The sequence below is a fragment of the Salvelinus fontinalis genome, chromosome 15 (genome assembly GCF_029448725.1).
Source record: "Salvelinus fontinalis isolate EN_2023a chromosome 15, ASM2944872v1, whole genome shotgun sequence".
Classification (NCBI taxonomy): Eukaryota; Metazoa; Chordata; class Actinopteri; order Salmoniformes; family Salmonidae; genus Salvelinus; species Salvelinus fontinalis.
The window spans coordinates 47,071,976-47,098,890 of record NC_074679.1 but is presented as its reverse complement, the minus strand read 5'-3'; the positions used below and the strand labels follow the sequence as shown (position 1 = coordinate 47,098,890).

Sequence of the window (26,915 nt, the reverse complement as noted above, 5' to 3'; positions counted from 1 at the left end):
CTGTATAGATGTCTTAATTACAGCTTACTTAACTCTTACATTACAGAGAGCAAAGCCAGTATTGTACACTATTTGAGCTCAATGTTATGTGGAATAAAGGCACTGTATTTATAAAAGGGACAGAAATAAAGAACATAAAAGCCAAATGAACATATGTCAAACAATGGTTCCATCTTGTGCTTGGACCATGTAAAGGCGTGTTAGATTCCTGCTACAATACTGCCACGTCGTGGATCTTCGTAAAACATCTACCCTCAGACGGATCTCAGTTTAGCATTTCCCACACGAAAGGTTAAGGTTAGGAAGATGATCCTAGATCAGCACCTAGGGGGAAACTTCACCCTGGAGCCAGAAACACACTGGAGCCAGAAACACTCGTTCATTAGGCACGACATGAGAAAGAATGGAATGAAACCGGCAAATAACCTGGTCCAATTACAAAAGCACATTTTTGTTTTGTGTTGCAAAACATTTGAAAACAACCCGATCTAATGTTATGGTAAATACATGCACGTTTTGAAAATGACCAACACACTTATTTCATCAGTATTGCACAATTTTAATAAAACAGTGCTTTTCCCATATTTCATTTTTTTTTTTTTTAAACACAGGTGGTAAAAATCTAATTGAAACAAATAAATTACATAGTAAAAAGCACTTGAGAATCCATTTCATTTTACATCGTTAGTGTGAAATGAACCCCATATGAAAATAGCATTGAAAGTTTGCATTCATAGAATTTAATTTATAGATATATATTAGCTAAATAAACCTTTACATTTTTCTATTCCCTTCCCTAACTCGATGAAAGCGAATAAGGTTTACAGCTTCTTAGCATTTGTGGCGTGCCCTCAATTTCATTCTTGATTCTGTTTAACGGTATTAAAAAACCTTTCAAAACAAACAATGCCTCATGACAATCTCTGGCGAAATAAAACAAATAAGAAAAAGAAAAGGTAAAGGAGATATAAATTAAGATGACAAAAGTGAAGAGTCAGGATTAAACCTATTTTTCACAAATGGCTAAATTTCAGAATGATATTTGACCAAAAAGCAAGCGGCCATCCACACACACTCACAAACACCCCAGAATGCAGAGAACATTCCCAACAGACAGACAGACAGTGCATAGTACGCAGGTCGGTTTAACCTAGTAAGGTAATTGGAGCAGCTACCCTCTGCTCCCCACTCTACTTAACAAGAAAATGTTCCGCCTGCTCATTTGTTGCCATGGCGACAGATCGAGCCTGGTCTGGCCGCTTGGCAGAGGGAATAGAGATATGAGATATAGTGCTTGGCAGAAAGAGATATGTCGACATAGATCGATAGAGAGACTATAATGTTGTCTCCATAGAAATAGAATGACCAGAGCAGACCTTCTCATTCAATTCAACATCATGTTTCCCCCTCTCTTTCCTCCTGGTGTAATGATATGGTTGACAGAGGGTTAACTACCTATAAAGCTACTAAGAAGGACCACTTTGGAGAGGGCACAAAGAGGGGCATTCTGGGTACAGGATGGGGGGAGGGGAGCATCAGGGATCACATTGTTGTTCTATTGCACATTTACATTTTTGTTTCACCTCTTTTCTTCTCTCCTCAGACTTCTTTTTCTGGAGATCTCGTTCGTAAAACCTCACAGTTCAAAACAGACAACAAAAGCAATGTCATAAATAACCCTATACTGTAGTCAAATGAGAAAGAGAGCTCCAAAGCAACCTGCCGCAAAAACAATCTAATAATAATAATAATACACGAGACAACAGTGACATTATTAATAACAATGATCAAATTAACAGAAAACAACAACGACCATTTGATATAATAAGCAAAAAAAATAAAGGGCAACAGTAATTTGTTGAATATCAAAAAACAACCTTTGTAAAATGAATTGTCATTCATTCGAAGACAAAAACGTGTTTAAAACATCCAAGGCATCGACAGTGAGGAGGAATACCAAATCTATAATAAAAAAAGTGACAAGGTAGGGATTCACAAAACTAAAACCCAAAAGAACAGCACTTGAAACTAAGAGAGAAACCAGTTTGGTGAACTGAGGACCGATGCATCTGTACAAGCTTTTGGCAGTCTTGAGTGGAAAAGTCCCAGACATGAAAGACTACGAAACACATACAATGCAGTGTTCTCTAATCAGATCGTTCCTCCACATGTAGGCATGTCACCACACAGGTAGTGTTACCACCACATCAGTCTATCTGAGCTTTTCCTGACCGAGAAGTCCTTTCTATGTCAATATTGCATTGTCCCAATCACTCATTTTATCTCCTTCTATTCACAACATATCAAACTGCAGAGAGCAGAGAGAGCGCAGGGCGGTGGCCAAGCCGGGTTGCATTGTGGTTCAAGCATCACGCAGTGTTCTCGTTTTTAAAGCCTACACGGCTGGGGGCGTGGCTATGAGTTCCCACCTGATGAGTCTGTGTGCTGTGACTGGCTGAGAGTGCTGACAGGAACAGGAAGAAGCCAGGGGAGGATGGCAGACGGGAGGGGGAAACAAAGTCATGGCGTTAGAGAGAGAGAGAGAGATGGCATGGCTTTCATATCCTACTGTATAGCTGTGGGCGTGTCAGAGATAGGGAACCCTGAACGCATCACAAGCAGGTTAAAGGGAAGAGAGAGAAAACGCAGGAGAGAACCTGTCCCTGAAAGTGTCAAGATAGGAGATCCCGTTCCATGAAACAACAAAAAATAAGTTTGTTTCAAGACAAATGCTGCTGAAGCAGGTGTCACAAGAGGGCGTAACATGTCCCTAGAGCGCTAGGAGCAGCTGAGGCCTCGTACTTCTGTTATGTGCCCCTCACCCTGCCAGTAGAGGAGCAGTCAGTCTGTCTTGTCTTTCTGGCCGTCCGTCTTAGCCATAGAGATAACTAGAGGGTGCACTTGCCATAACGGCATAACATGTTGTGGGCTCCCTTTCTATCTTCGTGGTCTCAGTGCCAGTCCTCATCTTCCTCGACGTCATCGTCTTCGTCAGATGAGTCATCGTTAGCGCTGTCTCCTCCAGCTGCGTTCCCCTCCCGTGCCCCGTTCTGCCGCGCGGCCAGTAACGCTGCAGCTTCTGCTGCTGCCTGGGCCTCTGCCCTCTCCTCCGCCTCCTTCTGCCTCAGCGCTGCGGCCTTCTTCTCTTGCTCCGCGTGGCTCTTCATGTGGGCACTGCGGCTCTTCACCTTGTAGAAGATCCTAAGGGGAGAAGGAGGAGGAGAGGGGCAGAGGTTAGAGGTCAGAGAGAAGGCTGGGTTGGCTTCACTGTTAGCTTTCATATCTGTGGAGAAGCCCTAGCTCTAATTTGATAACCCCGTCGCAGGAAATGTCTAACTTTTTACTGTATATGAGGTTTAAAAAGGCTTCTGAAGATTGTAATTACGACTTGATTTTCCCTTTTGAAAAATGTCAATTCATTATAATCCACATTTCCTGTTGCTGCATGATTATTTTCCTGCTGTAAAAAAATGGCTCAAATTAAGATCCTACATCTGTATGGTGTTGGTTCACAGTAGACAAATAGAAGGTCCGCACTTCAATTTGAAGAGTGTAGACCTCCTCTTTGCACAAGCACGGTACTGTGTGTGAACCTGAAGGAAGGAGAACTGACGAAGTCCAAATGCCAGAAACATTTGTCCATGAAATATGACTTTTCCTTACTTCATATTCGAGGTTCCCAAAACCATACAAGGCTTAATTCTAGAATTGGATGAAGTGTAACACCATGCCAAGGCAGAATACTGTAGAGTAGTCTGCAGTATGTGGACCAGTGAGGAATCGGATATGGGATAAGAGCTGCATAGACTGGGGGCATAGCATGCCATATCACTGCTGTGTTTCAGTTGCTAGGAGACAGTTGAGAATAACAGAACTGCGGTAGCTAACTGGACGAGCTCTTCAATCAGAGTCAGTCAGCACTGCTTGATTTTTTTATAGCAGGAAGCTCAAACAACCACCGAGGAGCACTTTTCACTATATTACACATGCGCACGTACGCACGTACGCACGCACACACACACATCGCTCAGAGCGCTTCCCAAGTCAGTGTTTCTGCAACCAACAGCAGCTCCCAAGATTCCAACCTATTCAAACCAACCTGTACAACATTGCAGTTACCCTGCAGAACTTGTCGAATTGCAGTACTCTTTGATCAAGGTCTCCCCTCCAATATGCAAATCACAACTACCAGTCCGTACCGCTGTCGGAGTAACATGCGTCAAAATCACGAGCGGTGTGCTATTACTGTAAATACAGAGTGGACAACTTCTACTTGCAAACATAGACAAAATGCTTTATCCAAATCTGGAATCTCAAGACTATCTCCCCCCCCCCCCAACTACCTTTAATCAGCACCACATCCAAGAGTTCGGCCAACTTTGACACAAATGACGACGCCATGATGCTCTGCCTATTGGCATCTAAGACATATCTTAGGTATGGGGGCTCCTGAGTGGCGCAGCGGTCTAAGGCACTGCGTCTCAGTGCTTGAGGCGTCACCACAGACACCCTGGTTCCAATCCAGGCTGTATCACAACTGGCCGTGATTGGGAGTCCCACAATTGGCCTAGCGCCGTCCGAGTTTGGCCTGGGTAGGCCGTCATTGTGAATCAGAATTTGTTCTTAACTGACTTACCTAGTTATATTTATTTAACCTTTATTTATCTCAGACACTGACCTGTCACACTTCTTGCAGGGGAACTCTCCCTCTGGTCCGGCAGGGCCCTTGGTCCCTGATATGGTCCCGGTCTTGGGGGCCGGTCGTGGTTTCGAGGAGGCGCTGGAAGGGAACTGAGGAGGGAGACTGACACGGGACGACGTCTGGTCTCTCCTCGAGCCCTCCTGACTCTTCAACACCAGGACTGCTCCAGCCTGCACATACATTTGAAATACTTAATTTGCTAAATGATTTAAGCATGCAAAAGACAATTCGATGCAATCACACAGGCATGGATACAAAAAGCACCCTCCCTCCCCATTGCCAAGCTACCCAATAACCATGACAGCTGATCAGAATCAGACACAGGAGGTTGGTGGCACATTAATTGGGGAGGATGGGGCTTATGGTAATGGCTGGAGAGGGATGGTATCAAATACAAATGATTTCCATGTGTTTGGTCCGGGTTTGGCCGGTGTAGGCCGTCATTGTAAATAAGAATTTGTTCTTAAAACTGACTTGCTGTTTCGACTTCTTTAAATAAAGGTTAAATAAAAATAAATAACATTTTAAATTCCATTATCCCCATTCCAGCCATTATGAGCCCCCAGTGATGTCAGAGCAGTATCTTGCCAACTGCACCCACAACTCTGGTCAGCACACACACACCTCCCAGCTGGGGTCAAAGTAACCTAGACATTGTGTACCTGGATAGTACAAAATAAGTACAACATAATAAGGCAGGTTTTTTTGTTTTTTTTACACATCTTACAAAACATAACAAAGCTTTATGTTTCACCTCAGGCCATATTTTAAAACCATAGATTTCTACCAGGTCACCAACTAACAGCAGAAATGGGGTCAAAGGTTTTCTGAGTCATTGTTTGCTGACAGAGTCAAATTACGCAACATGGGGAGTGGGGAAGCCAGCCAAATCAGCTGTTCGGTATTTAGCCACTAGACGGCAGCAGACCAAAGAACACCGCCGCTTGGTGTCCCTCGCCACTGTTCTACTGTGAACTCAGTCAAGGCAAGTTCAAACGTGCAAATATTGTTTACTGCATGGGGTGTTGATTACACAAGAATAAAAATATCACATACATACATACATGCTCATTCATCTTCTAGTCAAGTGTCTCCTCTACTCAGGAGGAGATGCTCCTCTACACAGACACAGTTCCCCTGCATCTCCCACTCACGTTCTCAGTGGCCTGTACCTTCTGTGTCATCCTGCTTGGACTGGAGCCCCACTGCATCCTGTCAGCTGACACCTCCCACTTCCTGTCATCTTCGTCTTCCTTCCGAGATTCTAATCTCTGAGAGCCCTGTTGGTAGAAAGAGAGAGAGAGGTATTTTCTCAATTAGAATTGCTCACTTCCTGCATCCTCTCTCTCACCTCACTTTGAAAAAGTCAAAAGTTCAAATTGATGAGAGCGAACATGGATGGAAATGCGCTCGCTTGAAATGAGACGGTCCTTCACTCGCGCGTCATTAGGCAAACTACGTTTATAAATGCGTAAAGTGCTCAAAACAAATGCGTTTTTAAAGACATTTCATGGATAAAAGGATAAGTAAAAACGATTTGCTTCCTCGCCAAAAGGAGGCTTTCAAGGAGGGGAGGACCATCTTCCGTTTGACTACTAACGATCTGACCCACTCCTCGATCTCTTATCGGAATTCTGGGTCACGGAGGAGAGAGGGCGGACTGTTGCCCAAACGAGAAAGCGAGAGAGAGTCACTGTAGAAAGATTGTTTATGTAGTGTCGTTTCTGTTGGTAGGGAGATGCAGAGATGCGTTTCATTGTACTTTCAGGATTGTTTAGATAGTATACAGTAGGCTGTACAGTAACAGGGTATCCCACACAGTACATTTTATGAAATCCGTATGCAATGCTGTTATGAATGGGTTGTGAATGTGTTACGAAATCCGTATATAGGTAGCCCTCAAATAAAGTCTTACCGACAAATCACAACTTGTGTCCTAGGTTAAAATGGGTGGCTGCGAGTGAGTCAGCACCTCTACACCAAATCATTTTCTCTGGGTGTGCGCCAGCTCATGCTTTTTTATTTGGCTGAGGGAGTGACATGATTTTACTCATTTTGGGGTTGACTTCTTCCTCTGTTCTTGTCATGCTTATATATATATATATATTTATATATTAAAACATGTGCTATGAAGTCCTTAATGTCGGTACCCTTCAATTGACTTCAGGACATGCTTACGAATGGACTGTGTACGGGCTATGAATGTGTTATGAAGTCCTTATGTAGGTAGTCAATCAACTCACTTTGAGGTCCAGCTCCTCGTCGGTGCTCCTGCTCTCAGGTGGCTCTGTGTCTCCGTAGATCAGAGCGCCGTTCCGCCCGATCTTTACCCGTTTCTTACAGGTGTAGTAGAACTCCACACACTGAGCCACCGTCTTCGTGCTCACCTGTGTACCAGCGACACACACAGAAACACACTTCATATCTAGGCCCATTACAAGGTTTAGAGCAGAAGACACAAAATCATCAACTCAACTACAGTACCGGTCAAAAGTTTTAAACACACCTACTCATTCCAGGGTTTTTCTTTATTTGTACTATTTTCTACATTGTAGAATAATAGTGAAGGCATCAAAACTGTGAAATAACACATATGGAATCATGTAGTAACCAAAAAAGTGTTAAACAAATCTAAATATCTCCTCTGAACAGTTGATATTGAGATGTGTCTGTTACTTGAATGCAATTTCTGAGACTGGTAATTCGAATGAACTTATTCTCTGCAGCAGAGGTAACTCTGGGTCTTCCTTTCCTGTTGCGGTCCTCACGAGAGCCAGTTTCATCATAGCGCTTGATGCTTTTTGCGACTGCAAAAGTTCTTGAAATGTTCCGGATTGACTGACCTTCATGTCTTAAAGTGATGATGAACTGCCGTTTCTCTTTGCTTATTTGAGCTGTTCTTGCCATAATAGGGCTATCTTCTGTAAACCCCCCTACCTTGTCACAACACAACTGATTGGGTTAAACGCATTAAGAAGGAAAGAAATTCCACAAATGAACTTTTAAGAAGGCACACCTGTTAATTAAAACACATTCCAAGTGACTACCTCATGAAACTGGTTGACAGAATGCCAAGAGTGTGCAAAGCTGTCAAAGGCAAAGGGTGGCTACTTTGAAGAATCTCAAATAGAAAATATATTTTGATTTGTTTAATACTTTTTTGGTTTCTACATGATTCCATATGTGTTATTTCATAATTGTGAGGTGTTCACTATTATTCTACAATGTAGAAAATAGTACAAATAAAGAAAAACCCTTGAATGAGTAGGTGTTAAAAAAATGTTGACTGGTAGTGTATATCCTCCTGAACAAAATGACTCACCTGGGAGTTTTTTGGGGGACAGAGGCAACCTCTCAGTAACCTTTGCAGCATATTACAGTAACCAAGTAGGAATGGTGAATGGGAACAGATTAAGCAAGGCCCTCAGTTGACTTATTTATGTGAGCACTGAGCAGCCCATGCCATTTTTATTTTTATTTATATATATATATACATAGACTGGCACATACCAGTTTCTGGACCATGAAGAAGTCTTTCTTATAGGCAGCGATCCCTTTGTTGAAGTAACGTCTCTCTACTGAGGTCCAGCTGTCTGACCCTGAGAGAGAGAGAGAGAGAGAGAGAGAGAGAGAGAGAGAGAGAGAGAGAGAGAGAGAAAGAAAGAAAGAGAGAGTTAGATGGACAGACACTGACTGGTGACTGTCTGCTTTCTGTATGCACAGGGTGGACACACCCCTGACTGGTTCGATAAACAATGGTTCTCTGTCCTCTGCTTGGGATTAACCACACGCCACAAACCCAACTACACCCCCCCCTCATCATCCACCCCCCCTGCTCTCACTACACTCCCATTCCAGCAACACTCCCCTGCTAGATAAACCCGCCCCCTTCAGCTGCCATTGTTAAAAGGTTGGCACACCTGTTAATTGAAACACATTCCAGGTGACTACCTCATGAAACTGGTTGACATAATGCCAAGAGTGTGCAAAGCTGTCAAAGGCAAAGGTCATGCTTCCTAGCTGAAACAGTTCTATCAAGTTTGTGCATATGTTATGACAACATTGTGGGCCATTTTTGTTCGTTATGGAATTCGGCTAGGGTTTTGCCTGCTGTTCGGGTACACAACATTTTTTCTGTAAGTAAACCGAAGTCTACGTCCCTTCGTCTGTGATTGGTTAACAGTAGGGACGGCACCAAACATCATAGTTAGACGTAAAATTGGGCGACTAAGATCTCTTCGGCAAAAACGTGAAAATGAATGACAGATTGCTTGAGTTATCTTAGATTAATTCTGACTATTTTGACTACGGCGTCTCAATATGGACAAACAGTACTATTGCCGCTTCCTCTCGTTTTTCAAGCAAAGGTATTTTTAAGGGAGTACGCAAGCACACTTGTTCAGTTCGTCTAGCCGAGTTCTGACGCTAACGCCTTGAAGCTGAGAGGAGCTCTGGAGACATCCCTGCTACTATCCTGAACAAAAATATAAACTCAACATGTAAAGTGTTGGTCCCATGTTTCATGAGCTGAAATAAAAGATCCCAGAAATGTTCCATACGCACAAAAAAAGCTTATTTCTCTCAAAGTCCGTGCACAAATTTGTTCACATCCCTGTTAGTGAGCATTTCTCGTTTGCCAAGATAATCCATCCACCTGACAGGTGTGGCATATCAAGAATCTGATTAAACGGCATTATCATTACACAGGTGCAGCTTGTGCTGGGGACATAAAAAGGCCACTCTAAAATGTGCAGTTTTGTCACAACACAATGCCACGTCTCGAGTTTTGAGGGAGTGTGCAATTGACATGCTGACTGCAGGAATGTCCACCAGAGCTGTTGCCATATCATTTAATATTCATTTTTTCTACCATAAGCCGCCTCCAACGTCGTTTTAGAGAATTTGGCAGTACGTCCAACCGGCCTCACAACCGCAGACCACGTGTAACCACGCCAGCCCAGGACCTCCACATCCGGCTTCTTCACCTGCGGGATCGTCTGAGACCCGTCACCCAGAAAGGTGATGAAACTGAGGAGTATTTATGTTGGTAATAGTGCCCTTTTGTAGGGTAAAACTTATTCTGAGTGGGTGGGCGTATGCCCTCACAGGCCCAGTCATGTGAAATCCATAGATTAGGGCCCAATGAATGTATTTCAATTGACTGATTTCCTTACATGAACTGTAACTCAGTAAAATTGTTGCATGTTGATTATATACATTTGTTCAGTATAGAAAATAGAAGAAAAAGGCCCCATGCAAGCCAGCACACAACACAGGCGTGCCTGCAGGAATGCACTTTGACATACTCCAGTGAAGTTTGATGATTCTGACTCAGTAAAAGGACCCACAGAGAGTTATGCACACAGGCCTGCCTGCAGGAATGCACACACACACAACATAACCCAGTGGACACAGTAAGAAATAACCCGCACCCATAGAGCTAATACTGCACAGATAGCGTCTTAATCTATGACATGACAAACCTGAGTAGTGGTAGTCTCCGAGGCGGTGGTCCTTAGGGAAGACGGGGGTTTTCAACAGCAGGAAGGCCAACGCTCCCTGAACACAAAGAACAGCCTTTATCAACCCAATCGTTCACAAATGAACTCTCAAGAGTAAACACGTAGATCAACAGCTCACGGGACACTGAGCAATACTGGAAATCAAAGGGCTGGATGGTTGGTTTCCAGAGCACACACGCTGATCAGAGTAATGCTTGACTGATTCTTTGATATTGATGCTGATCTGTTGGTAATTGTGATGGGATGGATTAACCCGGAGAGCTACTGTAAGAGAGCAACAGCATGCCTCCTGATGCTGGAGAGAGACAGAGAGAGATAGAGAGAGAGAGAGAGAGAGTGGGCGCACACACTGATAACCACCCTCGGTCTCCTTGACAACAACATGGTGCCACTACCATAAAGCCCTCTTCCTCTATCTTTTTCTCCATCTCCTTTCCTCTAACTCAATGTCTCTCTCTTTCTCTCTGAACACTCTGCTGAACATATGTGACCTTTACTCCAGTGTGAGTAAGAGAGAGCGTGTGTGTGTGTGTGTGTGTGTGTGTGTGTGTGTGTGTGTGTGTGTGTGTGTGTGTGTGTGTGTGTATACTGTATCAGTGTATACGTCTGTTTTCTACATTGGGCATATGGAGCACTGGGCATATCTTATAACAAAACAACACACAGATTAGGGCGACCGAATGAATGGGCACAGTCATTATGGGAGCTCTTTCTAGAATGCCCCTTAAATTCTGTTTAGGCGCATTTTTAAACTGTCTCCATGGTTAAAGTAGTAATACATTTATTTAATTGTTGTAAAAAACAGTGAGCGTGCTTCATCTTACATCGAAATATGACATTATTTTGACATGGGTCACGTGTTACTACATTCCACAAACGAACGTTTTCAACTGAGCAACCTTTTTGCTACATTGTGCACTAATGAACAGGCCCCTGATGTAAGCTGATCTGGCTGATGCTGAGGGGGCGAGGGATGTTTAAGGAGGAAGCGTTGCCTAGTCTGTGCCCAGCTGAATCATATCTTGTGTAGGCTACATGTGAACTCTCAACGCAGTTACTGAAGGCAATCTCCAAACTATCTTTATGGCTCTGGCCGAGACACAAAATATAACCTGCAGCTACTCACTATTAACAAAATGTCTGGAACATTGTGTCCACAAATGTGCTCGAGGAAATAGACATTTGCAACATCTTTCCATGATGTCACAATAACAAAAGCGGGTGCACGGGCTCGACTCATCAGATTTGGGGGGGATTTGGTCCACTATCCATGGTGCTGAATCTCTGCTACTACACAAAAAAATGGTGCGTAAAAAAACAACCCATTTTGGGTTAGCTTGTAACCCAGCGCTGGGTAAATATTGGACAGAACACAAACTGGGTTATTTTGACCCAGCCTGTTGGGTGGTATGGATTACCCAAACAGGTTCATTTAACCATTGCCTGCAGGTTTATATTCACCTTAATGCTGCGTTGACCCAGAAACCGGGTCTTCTTTATTCTAATTGATAGGTTATTTCCAGGAGGCGTGGCCAATTAAGGGCGTGGCTTTCAGATAGTTATTTTTGGCCGCCCGTGAGAGAAACGTCATTCTGTTCATCATGTTAACTTCGTACACTGCAAATAAAACTGACCCTTGAACATTTTTGCACTTCACATATTCTAATTTAACATTAACAACATTATTATTTACATACTGTAACAAAGTGGTAACTACCCCAGCACTGGGATATGCATCAGAACTGATAATCGTGTAAACCTAATTTTTCAACAGGATGCTACTTAAATCAGGTAAAAACTATTGAATGAGACCAAAAACGTGCTACGATTCACTGATTTTGAGGATAGTGAAATCGTGAAAATAAGTTTGTCTTGCCTACATAGATTCAAAGAGAACATGGCTACTAGGAGGAATAGTGAACTCAATAGCCCCTGTGCTGTATCATACCTGTTACATATTCACCACACAGTTTACACAGCCCACCCCTCACCATACCATACACCATTTGTGTTTGCAGTAGGAAGAGAGTGCTGCGCTACAGTAGCCACAGAGTGACCATTTGGGTTTGATTCCCGCTGGGGACACGCATACGTAAAATGTATGCACAGATGAATGTACGTTGCTTTGGATAAGAGCGTCTGCTAAATGACATATATTATTATATTATGAATGTATTGTATACATTCGGAGGTGGTATAGCTAGCTGTTATTCTAGTAGGATGTTGGAACACAGCCTGCGCCCAGTTAAATCACACCCACTAAAGCCACGGTTGTTCTCAGTAGACACAGAATGGATGATAACCATCACAAGCAGACAGATACAATCTGCAGTTGTCCACTATCAAACACTCTTTTTCTTTTTCAACCCATTTCGCTACAGTGTGCCCTAATGAACACAACCCAGCTCTCATCCCCTCCCGGTCATCCCTTCTCAGTCAACATGACCCATCATGGATTGCTCACCATGATGTCACCCTTGCACTCGTACAGGCAGTGCAGCACCAGCTCCTGATTGGTCCCTCCTCCGTGCAGAGCGCTGGAGCATGACAGGTGCATGAGGTCATCCACTGGAGGGAGAGAGAGGGAGGGAGGGGGGAGAGAGGGAGGGAGGGGGGAGGGAAGGAGATGAAAGAAAGAAAGAAAGAAAGAGATTGGGATCAAGATCGAGTTAGCGTGATCAGCCCATTGTTGTCATTGGGTTCTTCAAATCAACACTGAACGTTTGATTCACTGAGACTCATTTAAATTTGACAAATACCAACCTGATTATTGACAGTATTAGGACAGAGTATTAAAGATGTGTCAGCTGATATGCTAGTCTGTTACCTCTCTCATGGTGTCCAGGTTTAGCCTCCAGGTCGTGGAGAGGAGCCCAGACCAGCTCAGCCTTGTGAAGGTCGTGTTTGGCCGCTGAACGCTGCCTCAGCTCTGGAACCTCTGCCTGGTACCGGACGCCGATGTTTATACGCCTGAGATGACAGAATGTACAGTCAGTGGCTGGTTGGGAAGACAGAGAGAGGGGTTACATTTGTTTGCATGAGGTACCATCTTCGCTCTGCTTTGGCATAGCCTTCGCCATTCTGGTGTCTGTGGAGGATACAGCCATTTGTTATGGCTAACACTCTAGAATCAGGGGTATTCAAATCTCACCCTACGAGGTCCAGAGCCTGCTGGTTTTCTGTTCTACTAGATAATTAACTGCACCCACCTGGTGTCCCAGGTCTAAATCAGTCCCTGACTAGAGGGGAATAATGGAAAAACGCATTGGAACTGGCTTTGAGGTCCAGATTTGAAATTGGAGGGCTCTAAATCATATTATTGTCATTGACAGGGAATCTTTTGTAACTACTGTAAATGTTCTATTTAAAATAAATATCACGTGAATAAACGTTCTTATCCAGACATGTAGCTACCTAGGGGTCGGCTGTGTTGCAGAAATAAGCCAAAGCTAATCATTAAGAAATAAAGCTCTGCACCCAAATCTACAGGATAAAAATTATGCTGTTAGTCTATCAGATTACCCTCAGGATACTCCAAATATAGCTAATGGCTGCTTTGGAAACCATCTGGAACGCAGCCGCTATTTTGCCTGCTCCCTGCCTGTGCACAAATTGCAAAGGCCTGCAGACTGCGAGCACAGTTCAGGCCCTTCCTCCTTCCTCGCAGAGTGGGCTAGCTGGGGCGCATTCAGCAGGGCACAACGTTGTAGAACGTTCCGAGAGAAATATAGGAGGCCTATGTAGAATAAAGAATCACGTCAGTTGTATTCGTTACATTTCTATCTGCACCTTTCACAAAGATTGCCTCCTGAACTAGCCCTGGTAATGAGCTGATCTGGGTGAACACTAAATGGACTTGTCTAACAAGAAACAATAGTTGTTGTTTCCCCATTGTATTACGTTTCAAAATATAAACTGCGCCTACTCACTTAATAACAAAATGTCTGGTACATTGTGTCCACAAATGTGCTCGAGGAAATAGACATGTGCACGGGTTTGACTAGTCAGATTTGCAGGGATTTGCTCAACCGCGGCGCTATCCATGGTGCTGAATCGCTGCTACTACACTCAAAAAAATGCTGGGTTAAAAACAACCCAATTTGGGTTAGCTGGTAACCCAGCGCTGGGTAAATATTGGACAGAACACAAACTGGGTTATTTTGAACCAGCCAGTTGGGTTTACGTGACTAACCCAACATGTTGGGTGGTTTGGATTACCCAAACAGGTTCATTGAACCATTAGTTGGGTTTATATTCACTTTCATGCTGCATTGATCCAGCAGCTGGGACTTTTTTATTCTAATCCGTAGGCTATTTTCAGGAGACGTGGCCTATTAGGGGCGTCTCTTTTAGGTAGATATTTTTGGCCACTCGTGAGAGTATATGTCATTCCTGTTCATCATGTTACCTTTGTACACTGTAAATTCAAATGTTCCTCTAATATTTTTGCAATTTACATATTCCAATATAAAATGTATAACATTAGTATTTACATATTGTAACAAAGTGGTAACTATCCCAACATTGGAGAACTAATACTCGTGTGTACGCCTCATTAAAAGCTACAAACGTGTCAGTGTTCAACCTTAACATGAGATAACAATACAACAGAACAGCTGAACCGGAATGAAATGTGACTCTCACGGGGGGGGCCAAAGATAACTATCTGAAAGCCACACCCCAACTAAGCCACTCCTCCAGTCTTCTGATCTGACTCACTGGGTAATATCCTAATAACCCAGCATCAAAAACTCAACCTGGCTCTTTTTAAAGAAAACAACTCATCTAAGTGACCCAATGCCTGCAACCCAGCAGAGGGGTCATCCCTGTGACAGTCACCACAATAAGCGAGTTATTATAAAAGACAAAAACTCAACCTTCCGATAACCCCCTGAGCCAGGTGCAAGGGGAGAGAAAAGGGCCAACGAGCTGGCTGTCATCTTTCAGCCAAAGGTAAGCTAAAAACAAATGTCATTTTAACTAGGCTGTAGGCTACTAACTTCACAATACTTCAGGTCTACATTCAAACTATGCTACAGAAACAAATTGTGTGGTGACTTTGACGGAACTTTGAGTCGATGAAATTGTGACAAATGCAACAGGAAATCAGTAGATTCCTGTCCGTGTTGAACGGGAATACCGGGATATTACAAAGATGGTTGTAATTTTCTCTGGAAGAAAAATGTATAGATTTTCAGGGAAATATTAAACCCTAGTGTGGGTTCTGTACTCACGGTTCTATACTGACTGGAGTGGCCTCGCCGATTGCAGAGAGGACTGGTGGGGTTATGTCAACGCTGTCTGAAAAACACAAAAAAAACGTATTACGTTTTGACTGAGAGGTAAGTTGACTGAGAACACATTCGCATTTACAGCAACGATCTGGGGAATAGTTACAGGTGGGAGGAGGGATGAATGAGCCAATTGAAAGCTGGGGATGATTTAGGTGGCCATGGTGGCCAGAATGGAAATTTAGCCAAGACATCAGGGTTAACACCCCTACTCTTACAATAAGTGCCATGGGATCTTTAGCGACCACAGAGAGTCAGGACATCCGTTTAACATTCCATCCGAAAGACGGCACCCTACACAGGGCAATGTCCCCAATCACTGCCCTGGGGCAATGGGATATTTTTTTAGACCAGAGGAAAAAGAGTGCCTCCTACTGGCCCTCCAACACCACTTGCAGCAGCATCTGGTCTCCCATCCAGGGACTGACCAGGACAAAACCTGCTTAGCTTCAGAGGCAAGCCAGCAGTGGTATGCAGGGCGGTATGCTGCTGGGTGAACTTTCTAATTTACTATCCTTATATCTATTTAGAGCCACAGATTTTGAGTAACTGAGCTAACCTCATGCATATTACTCAAGAAAAGTTTATATGAAAGAATAAAGTTATGGTTCAACTCCCACAGCTACAGTCCATTCTGAGCACAGCTTGTTCAAACCATAATGTCTGGTTTCCAAGTCCCAGACTAAGCCTTTCCCTGGACTAAAAAGCATGAAAGAATCTCCATTGAAAGTGTTTTTTAGTCCAGGACTTGTCTTAAGCTGTGCCTGGGAAACTGGTGCCAAATGGTCTACAACCCCCAGTCGGACCCAGGTTGAGTTATGTTTGGACTACAAATCCCAGTAGGATTTAGATAGAACATCTTTGAACTAAAACCCCCAGTAGGACCCCAGGTAGTGGTACTCACTGGATCTCAGCAGGCTGCGTGTGGCTGATTTGGGTGTTATGGGTGGAGGCAGACCCTGGCTGGAGACAGCAGCTGCAGCAGAGGAGAGGAAGGTAGAGAAGTAGAGACCTGATCCCCCTCTCACAGGGCTGAGGATGGGCGGGGGGGTGTAGGGGGGCATGGTCAGGGGGTTGTCAATCAGCCGGACAGGGGAGCGGAGGTGGCTCTGGTAGGGAGTGATGCTGGAGTAGACAGGAGGGGCGATGAAGGTGCCAGGTTTGGGTGGCGGGATGAAGAGAGGTTCGGGCCGGGGACGCCGTTTGGACTTTTTTCCGTCGTCGTCGTCGTCGTCCTTCCCTCCCTGGGTTCCGCCGTTCTAAAGGAGGAGGTAGAACATCAATACAAACATACTTACATAACTGACAACACAGCACTGTTCCAATGTCCAAACTAGCATACACCAGTTAGTAAGAAGAGAGGTATTGTAAGTGAGTTGTTTATCTGGTCAGATACTAAAGAGAGAGGATACATTCTACAATATGTAGAATTATCCTCCCATACATTACATGTCCAGTTCACCCCCAGCATGGTACTTGTACAGTACATATTCCCTCACAGATTGTACTGTATGTACAGTACAGTAGTAGGCTATATCTCCTTCAATAGTGTGGATAACCCCTGCTAATCTGCTTGACCTGATCTGAGGCAGTAGGGGGAGGGAGGTTCGGATTGAGGGCAAGGGGGGAGAGAGAACATGGGGGAACCAGGGGGGAGTGGGGTGCTGGATAAGGGGGAGTGGGAGAGAAGATGGTGGCAAGATATGAGGGATTATAGGAGGAGGTATGAACCAAGTTCCTTAGTTAGGTGTGAGGGGAGGGAAAGACTTCCTGGACCCACCTGTCCTGAGCTTTCCGTCAGAGAGTTCCTGAGCGATCGTCGGCGGGTGACGATGACGGAGGGTTTGCGGTCCATGCTGGTCATGTCCTGGAGCGTGGAGGGGCGCTGTGGCCAGCCTGTGCCCAGGATAGAGTGCGCCCTGTCTGGGGAGGATGAGGACGAGAGGGTGTCTGGCCTCCGTACGGGGACTGACACAGGGATGACCAGGGGCATCATGCTCTCATCACGAGGTCGCTTGGCGCTGTGGCTTCCTGAATCTCTTTCCATGGTCCCTCGCCGTGGCGCTGGTCTTTGGGGGCTCCAGGGTCTTTGGGGCTCCTCCTGCGGAGGAGACAGACACATACACACATCATCCCATATCGAACTTGAGGCAACCTGAACAGGCTTCCTTTACAGACCAAATGAGCAACCATAGCTATTCCTTACTACGTAATGTATTACCTTTGTATTGTCGTGTTGAAGTAGAGGTACGGAAAACCTGTTTCAGCAGAATCATACTGCCCGGAAGCTAACAGAAGTATATTGCCGGGAAGTGACTTTCCATTCCCTAAATTAACAGTCTAAAATGAAGTGAGGTTGTTGCTCATCCCGAGTGGAGTATTTGATCAGCTGAAGTGAGTGAGTGAGCGTGGCAGAAGCCTATAGGAGTGAGCCTGGCCTGGTCCTGGAGCCCTATTCACTGTCTATTCCCAGTGGAAAAGTCAAGCCTCCAGCCCCAACACCAGGACAGGAGAAAGAGAGGCATACATTCTGCTGAGCACTGCACCCCCCGACACCGGCCCCCCGGCTTCTGCCTGTACCCCTCCCCAACAGAGTTCCCCCAGGGGGTGGAATTTCAGCCCAGTGGTGGAATGAATGGGGGAGGAGTGCAGAGTGAAATGGGTCCAGCCAGCATTCAGCAACGTAGCGGTCCGTTTTTATAATGTATATGGTAAGGCACGAGGCACCCACGTGGGAGTGCACTGTTACTAGCTAACTGCACAGTCACGTAGGGGAAGACCAGGGCTGCATATCCCAGCAATACCATCATCACTCACCATGTTGTAATGTATTATAAAGTAATAGGTCAAAACTTTGAGCAGTTTCTTTACACAAAAAAATCAGGAGCAGTGCTTATTATCTCTCAATGTACCTGAAGACCGTGAATGACTGAAATGTAAAAAAAAATGTTTTTTTTTTTTTTAAATGCACTGTGATGCTCTGTCCTGCAAAATCAATCAGTTCTACTGTAACTATATTGGGTTGATGACTGCTTATTCTGCTCAGCAAAGTGCTAATCACTCATAAACAACAACATGTCTGACTCAGTTGGCTTTGGCAGATGCATTAAGGTTTTTGTCTGTTGCAATTCGAGATAAGGCAGCCATAATCCCTCTGCAATTATACCCAGGTAAACAACAACAGAATGGACGTTTTAACATCTCTTAAAGATTCCTATTAATGCAGCTCCTACAGACCAGTAACTCTTCAGCACTGTGTTCTCGAATAGATTTGTGAGTGAGTGCATGCATTAAAAGTTGGGTTCGAAATTAGGGGTGTGCATTTGACAATATTTAAATAATATCATGACATTTTTGAGGATAGACAGATAGTTAAAAGAAAGTATGATTTCCCCCCCCCCCTCGCAACAGTGAACTCGCTAAAAGTTCCGCCGTGAACTGATTCTGTTTCGAAATGGTTTTCTGGTGAGTGTTTTGCATTGGTCGGTGTCATGTCTTGTGGAAACTCTGTTCGGTGCGTGCCTGTAATTGCTATTTGAAGTGGGGAGTATAGCATACGTCAGGGTAGGCTGGAGAGCTAAATGCAGTAGCTCAACGCATGGTTATAAAAATGACACTCAAAATGTTGGTATGTCATGGTATAATATCCTCGAAGGATAAATCTAATTCAATTCATAAATAAGCTTTTTCATTGTCAAAATAGGCCGACAATTTCTCTCTCTCCAGAACATAACACTCACTCAAGTAATCGAATACTAACTTCCGTTCAGATACCCAGATATCTGGATAACAGGGCTCATTCCTAGTTACAATTGAGGGTAGGATATCCCTGTTAAATCATGAAACTACACTATAACCTTCAAAGCATTACCACAAGCATCAGGACATGCAGCAATATTTACCTTGACGATGTGTGGCGGTAGTGACTCCATCTCTGAGGCTTTCTGGGCCAGTGTCTCCAGGTTAACCTCCTGGGAAACCCTTAGTTTCCTGCATGTGCTTTGAATGACCCCTGTAGTGGCCAACTGGGCAGCGTGGACCTCTTCCACCTTGGGGGCTCCACCTGGCCCTTCAGAGGCCCCGTTCTGGGCCCCATCAGATGGGATTACAAAAGGGTTGTCAACTGGTGGTGGTCCACCTTCCTTGGAGAGTCTCCTGGACCGTCGAGGCTGCAGCTGGGGAGGTTGGAGCTGCGTCTCTCTGTGGGGGAACTGGGGATCTGTGCGGGGGGGAATGTGTGGAGAGTCTGGGGACGTCTCCTTGAGGTCTGGGGGGGTTGGTGGAGGAATGGTCTCCTGGGAGTGAACCAACACGGGCGGCTGGGAGAGAGGATGTGGGTGGGTAGGTGGGTTCTGGTTGCTGGGGTAATATTCTAGTACATGTTGTGGTTGTGGCTGCAATTGCTGTATTTGGCGTCGTTGTTGTATTCGTTGCTGTATTTGCTGCTGTTGTATTTTCTGCTGTTGCTGCTGAACCATTTTCTGCTGCATCTGATGGTGTTTTTGTTGCATTTGTTGTTGTTGCTGTAATATTTGTTGCTGTTGACGTTGCTGTATTTTCTGCTGCTCCTGTTGTTGCAGCTGCTGCTGGAGCTTAGGATGCTGTGTGGGTTGGGGATGCTGTGTGGGTTGGGGATGCTGTGTGGGTTGGGGATGCTGTTGGGGTTGGGGATGCTGTTGGGGTTGGGGATGCTGTTGGGGTTGGGGATGCTGTTGGGGTTGGGGATGCTGTGGCGGTTGGGGATGCTGTGGCGGTTGGGGATGCTGTGGGGGTTGTTGGGTGTAGTTCAGATTGGGTAAAGTCCTGTTGCCCCCCTGAAATACCTGGTAGTAGCCAGCCGTTAGGTGCTGCTTGGGCTGGCCGAAGGCGAGCTGGAAGGGCTGAAGCACGGAGCTGCCCCCAGGGTTGGATGTGCTGTGCTGCTGGGCGTTTAGAGCACCAGGTTTAAGGGTCTGTGGAAACGCCTGGGACTGGGACTGCTGTTGGGAAGTATGATGCTGCTGTTCCCACTCTAGACTGTGAGCCTTGGCCACATCCATAATGTCTCTGTAGGCCTCTCCTCCAGCAGGGAGAGAGTTAGGGTTAACCACCTGCTGCTGCGGCTGCTTCTCTGCAGCCCTACTAGGGGGCTGGGGCTGCTGTGGTTGCAGGGGTGAAGGCCCCTCACGGATCTGCTGCTTGACAAAGGCATTCTGGACCTGGGAACGTGAGTCACCGACACCCCCTAGGTACGGAGCAAAGTTCTGCCCCCAGTTAGCCATAGTGACACCCTGTGTCCAGTTCCCAGTCCCAGTTCTTTGTGGAGGATGCGGTTGGGCTGCTGGGTCCTGGTGAACCCACTTCATGGGTACAGTCTGTTGGTAATGTCCCCGACTCTGGTCTCCTTTCTCTGGGCTGAATATCACTGAGTTGAGGTACATACCAGTATGGGCGGCCTCTGGGTTGGAGGTTGTGGAGGAGACGGTGCCTGCAGCCTCACTCTGCCCAGGACCAGGCCCTGAGGCTGGGGCACCAAGGGCGTAGTAAGAACCTTCTGGATGCTGCTGAGAGGACGTCTCCTTCATCGCCACTCCTTGGTCGTTGAAAAATGAGATGCGCTTGCCTGTTCTCTTACTGTTGGGTTTCTGCTGGGGTGGTAAACTCATGGCTAGCATGAATAACGGGGCGAGGTTGAGGTGGGGGGGGGCTATGGGGTACTAGGTGCATAACAGTCCCCCAGCCACACAAACCACCCACAAATGGCCCCTTTAACTGGCCCAATCTGAAGACAAAAGGAATAGAATGTTCAGAAAACACACCCTAGGAGAGGGGGTTGCATATTTAAATGGCAATCATCAAAGCACATGTGCAACCAACAGCCAGGGAGTTGGACTAAACGTAGACAAAAACCCAATCTTCTTCCCTTTATCTCCTCTTCCTGGTGTATTAAGAGGTTGCCGGTGCTGATAGAGATGTCTGGATGTCCACTTTCCACCATTCATTTATGGGAGACACCCTGTGAAGAGACCAGAGTGGTCAGGCATGTTTTACAGGGCAGTCCAGAGAGGTCGAAAACACAAGTCTTAATGGTCCTATTGTAAAAGCTGCCTGCAGCCATGTGAAAACCTGCTATGGCCTGGGGGCCTTTCCAACACAATGGAGTACCAGGGAGATGTATTGGGTTGGGTGGGAATGAAAGCGTGTGTGTATATGTGGAGTGCGAGATAAATTCAAGAGAGGGTTCGGACAGCAACATTGAACATGATGATATTGGCATGGGCAGTGATAATTCAGATGGAACATAAAGCAGGTGTGATGCCGAGACTCAGATCTTTCACTTTAAAATGTATGCCAAACAAAAACCAATGATTGCAAAGTTAAACGAACCATACAACTCCATGCACAAGGACAACTTTTAACAATTTCCACTACATTTTATGCCGTCTTTCTGTTAACAAACTTTGCATGTACACGCCAAGTAAATACGTTTTTGTAAAATGTTCTGCAGATTTTTTAAAAAAGTAGTCCAAAGAGCTGCATCGTTTCTTTAACTTCGCAATCATTGGTTTTGTTTGACATACATTTTAGGGCTGACCCCATTTAGTCGACTGGTCGATTGTTTGGTCGATAGGCTGTTGGTCGACTGAGATTTCTTTAGTCGAGCAGTAGCAAAAACAACTGTCTGATTCGCGTCTGTCTGTGGTCTGATCCATTGTGGAGGCCCGGAGGAATGGGGATGGCACAGTCCATCACTCCAAAACGTGCTACTGAAATTGTATATGGTTATATTGAATAAGAACAATGGTGCAACACTAATAAAAATATTATTTTATAACAAATGCGCTTTCTCCCGCGTTGGATAGCGGTCGCTGTCCGCGGTTCTGAAACACATCAGTGTGTTGTTGAACTGGCGTCTTTTCCTAGACCATGTTGCTATGTGCATTATAGCAAAGTTAACCAGATGTTGGGAACAATGCGGCGGAGGCAGCAGCAGAATGAGGAGACGAGAAAACAGCCCTTGCCTTAGTTGTCTAAGAAAGGTGAGGAAACCAACTTAAATTAGGTCTATAATCAACAGCCTAACTGTTAAATGTGCCTGGCTTTATAAATCATCCATATATATCTGCAGAAATAAGACAGATCCTGCTTCTGTTGCCTGTTTAATAACCTACTGATTCCGTGAGAGCCTAAGTCTCACACAACGACATTTTCACAAATTCGTCAATTTTTAATCTTTGCTTTCTGTATTAAAGGCTTTCCACTTTTTTTGTTCATTACAACAGCCTCTCTGGTATTATTTATAAATTATTTAGGGTGTGTTCGTAAATTCATTATGGGTATCTACTCCGATTTCAGAGCACTCTCATCTGAATGTGCCAGACCGCAGAATAACTGATGAATTTACAAACGCGAAACACCCGTTGAATATGACTGGTGTCAGTAAACATCGGCAGAAAAAAAATAGTTAAATTGTTGCTAGCAGCACAGTTACAGTCACCAACGCTCCAGACAACATGAAAACAGCCAAACCAGCTCTGCTAGGGCAATTCAAATGGTCAGAGTGAGGTGTTCTCTCATTTGTTTCTGGAAGTAGCTAGCAAGCTAGCCAGTTAGCTTGGGTGCTTGACTGCCGTTGTGAGGTCAGAACACTCGGATCAACCCTACTCCTCAGCCAGTGTCCAGTGTGCGCTCGAAACACTCAGAGAGCAAAACGCTCTAAATTTACAAATGGACAATCTGACAACGCTCTGAATTTACGAACGCCCAGAGCGCAATCGGAGCGCACTCTGACACTCCAGTGTAAATTTACACTGTTTACACGGTTTCAAAAAGATTATTTGTAATAATAATAATTCTCCTCCTTTTTCTTGATCTCCTTCTTATTGTTATTATTATCATCATCATTAAAATAATAAGTAATGTCATTATTAGGCTTAGAATAGCAGCCTTGTAATCAAAGGGCTACCCAGACTATTTGCATGGCCTCACCCTATTTTACGCTGCTGCTACTCCCTGTTTATTATCTATGCATAGTCACTTTAACTCTAACTACATATACATATTACCTCAACTAACCGGTGCCCCCGCATTGACTCTGTACCGGTACCCGGTATAGCCTCGCTACTGTTATTTGACTGCTGCTCTTAAAATTGTGTTACTTTTTATTGTCTATCTTTTACTTAACACTTATTTTTATTAAAACTGCATTGTTGCATTGCTGCAATCCCGTTAACGGGATCAATATGACAACAGCCAGTGAAAGTGCAGAGCGCCAAATTCAAACAACAGAAATCTCATAATTAAAATTCCTCAAACATACATGTATCTTATACCATTTTAAAGGTAATCTTGTTGTTAATCCCACCAAAGTGTCCGATTTCAAATAGGCTTTTCAGCGAAAGCACCACAATCGATTATGTTAGGTCACCGCAAAATCACAGACAAACACAGTAATTTTTCCAGCCAAAGACAGGAGTCACAAAAAGCAGAAAGAGATAAAATGAATCACTAACCTTTGATGATCTTCATCAGATGACACTCATAGGACTTCATGTTACACAATACATATATGTTTTGTTCGATTAAGTTAATATTTATATCCAAAAACCTCAATTTACATTGGCGCCATGTTCAGAAATGCCTCCAAAATATCCAGAGAAATTGCAGAGCCACGTCAAATAACATGAATACTCATCATAAACTTTGATGAAAGATACATGTTTTACATATAATTAAAGATACACTTGTTCTTAATGCAACCGCTGTGTCAGATTTCAAAAAGCTTTACGGCAAAACACAATATTCAATAATCTGAGAACAGCGTTCAGCCACAAAAGCAAGCCATACAGTTACCCGCCGAATTGTGCAGTCAACAAAACTCATAAAAAGCATTATAAATCTTCACTTACCTTTGCGGATCTTCGTCGGAATGCACTCCCAGGACTCCCACAAGAAATGTTTGTTTTGTTCGGTAATGTCCATCATTTATGTCCAAATAGCTATTTTTGTTAGCGTGTTTGGTAAACAAATCCAATGTCAGGAAGCGCGTTCACTAAAAGCTGATAATGTCCAAAAGTTCCGTAATAGTCAGTAGAAACATGTCAAACAATGTATTGAATCAATCTTTAGAATGTTTTTAACATAAATCTTGAATAACGTTCCAACCGGAGAATTACATTGACTTCAGATGAGCGATGGAACAGAGCTCCCTCATGTGAACGCGCATGGTTAGAGCATGGTCAGGTCATGGCAGACCTGACTAATTCCCCTCTCATTCAGCCCCCCTTCACAGTAGAGGCATCAGACAAGGTTCTACTAACTGTTGACATCTAGTGGAAGCCGTAGGAAGTGCAAACTCATCCATATCTCGCTGTGAATTCAATAGGATCTTGGTTGAAAATCGAACAGCCTCAAAATTCCCACTTCCTGTTTGGATTTTTTCTCAGGTTTTTGCCTGCCATATGAGTTCTGTTATACTCACAGACATCATTCAAACAGTTTTAGAAACTTCAGAGTGTTTTCCTCTGTGCAGTCTTTACCTCTGTGCACCGTTTATCCAAGCTACTCAATACTGCCCCTGCAGCCATAAGAAGTTAAGGGATTGTAAGTAAGCGTTTCACTGTAAGGTCTACTACACCTGTTGTATTCGGCGCATGTGACAAATAAACTTTGATTTGATTTGTATTACCACAGCTGTAGGCCTCAAAGGGCATCCTGTTTAATCTTAATACCTTAAAACTTACTTAGGCCTGTATTTCAATAGTTATATAGGCTACTGTATCAATCAATCATTAATTCGTTCAAGTCATCACACAGCATACAAGTCATTCATGATTTGAAATGCAATCAAGCATTTTAATTTTAAAATAAAGCGAGCCTTGAATAATTAGCTTAATCAATAAATATACCGTTCCATGCGACCATTTTGTCTTTTCTGTAAGAGGCTTAACAAAAAAAACACAACAACAGACTCTCTGGTAGGCTTATAATTTATTTAGTGTTGTTTACATCGTTCCAAATGGTCAGAAAAGTAATATTGTAATCTAACAGCACCAGTTTGCACGCAGTGCCTGCTCCTTACCTTATTTTTCTAGATCTCCAGTATTTTCTACAACTAGTCAAATTTATTCCACACATCTGACTTCCCCTTTACCTTCTGAGCAACCAGTAAACATTCCTCCGCTTCGAGTTTATTTGTTACGTCCTCTGCATCCATTTTTCTGATACGGTGTTCAGAGTTTGTTATAACCAATTTGTTGATGTGATTATGATATGCTATAGGTCAGGCCCTATTGGTCATGTGCATGCGATGCTTACATGTGTCACGTAAAGAGAGCAAGGGTAGCGGGAATGTTTTTCCTAAACAAATGAGGGATTTCGGGTAACAGAACTTTTCAGTCAGAAATGGCTGTAATTATGTTGCAGCTTCAGCAACACTGTGGTGGTTGCTGCAGCAGGGAGGAGAGAAAGACAACGGGTGAAAGTCACAGTCTTTTTTTAAAACACAGCAAGTCTGAGCCCGGCCCGGCCCAATCAAATAATTTGCTGGTCAGACTCCCTCTAGTCAGTTGTGTGTCTTAATTATTGAATCAAACAGTGTGCTTAATAGCATCAGACAAGCTCAGTAACTATAGTTGATTAAAACACATAGGATGTGTCTATACAGGGAAAAACACAGGTTTTAAAATTTGGACCAATAGATTGGTCGAAAGAACAGACGAATGGTGTTCGATCGAGATTGTTTTTAGTCGGGACAGCCCTAATACATTTTAATCTGTGTCTCAGCCTCATTAGGCTACCGTGGAATAGCCCTGTGGCAAAATATTACTTGGGTAGCGTCCCAATTGGCACCCTATTCCTTATGGACCCTGGTCAAAAGTAGTGCACCATATAGGGAATGCAGCCTACTTGCTCTTTTTGCACTGAGGCTCTGACTCAGATGTCTCCGAATCATCCAGGACAAAAGGGGAACCTGTCACCCGTTGATCCTGTTCCTGCATCGTCAAAAGGGAAAGGCATGAGACAGGACAATGAGAGAGAACAACTATGAGTCACAATAACCTTCTTCAGAAAAAAAGGCCAAAAGTGAAAAATATTACATTTTCAACTTCCGTCACAGCTAGTCAGTCGACCGAAGAGTAAAAAATTATAATACGAGAAAAAAAGGCACATTTATTGTAGTCCAAATCTTTCTGGGCATCACTTTCATTGCCATGGCAACACATTATGATAATCACAATCTGGATGTGTATCTGAGGGCATAGTGTTTGTGCAGAGTATACTACGCTCATCTTCCCAATGCACAAAGATACAGACCCCTCTGCAATTGAATTTACAGTTTGAAGAGATGGACTTTTCGATGGTGAGAGTAGTGACGATGTAATGCAATGCAATACAATACAATGTAATGTAATGCAACTG

The 26,915-nt window shown here is 44.2% G+C and overlaps 1 protein-coding gene across 3 annotated transcripts in view; it reads right to left on the bottom strand.

Moving 5' to 3' along the window:
• Window positions 1–535: 535 nt before the first annotated feature.
• The window catches only part of mideasb (mitotic deacetylase associated SANT domain protein b), a 33,731-nt gene continuing 7,351 nt past the window's right edge, over window positions 536–26,915 (bottom strand). For 2 of the 3 annotated variants that reach the window (XM_055864017.1, XM_055864016.1), the window contains exons 2-13: window positions 19,418–21,510; window positions 17,296–17,616; window positions 16,420–16,774; window positions 15,459–15,525; window positions 13,052–13,194; window positions 12,689–12,792; window positions 10,186–10,261; window positions 8,213–8,301; window positions 6,946–7,089; window positions 5,857–5,982; window positions 4,679–4,872; window positions 536–3,201 (exon numbers count right to left, since the gene is read on the bottom strand). In XM_055864017.1, the coding sequence (XP_055719992.1) occupies window positions 2,952–3,201; window positions 4,679–4,872; window positions 5,857–5,982; window positions 6,946–7,089; window positions 8,213–8,301; window positions 10,186–10,261; window positions 12,689–12,792; window positions 13,052–13,194; window positions 15,459–15,525; window positions 16,420–16,774; window positions 17,296–17,616; window positions 19,418–21,169 (3,621 nt within the window). In that variant the 5' untranslated portion in view covers window positions 21,170–21,510 and the 3' untranslated portion in view covers window positions 536–2,951. The remainder of the gene's footprint in view (window positions 3,202–4,678; window positions 4,873–5,856; window positions 5,983–6,945; window positions 7,090–8,212; window positions 8,302–10,185; window positions 10,262–12,688; window positions 12,793–13,051; window positions 13,195–15,458; window positions 15,526–16,419; window positions 16,775–17,295; window positions 17,617–19,417; window positions 21,511–26,915) is intronic. The other variant, XM_055864018.1, reaches the window with a different exon arrangement.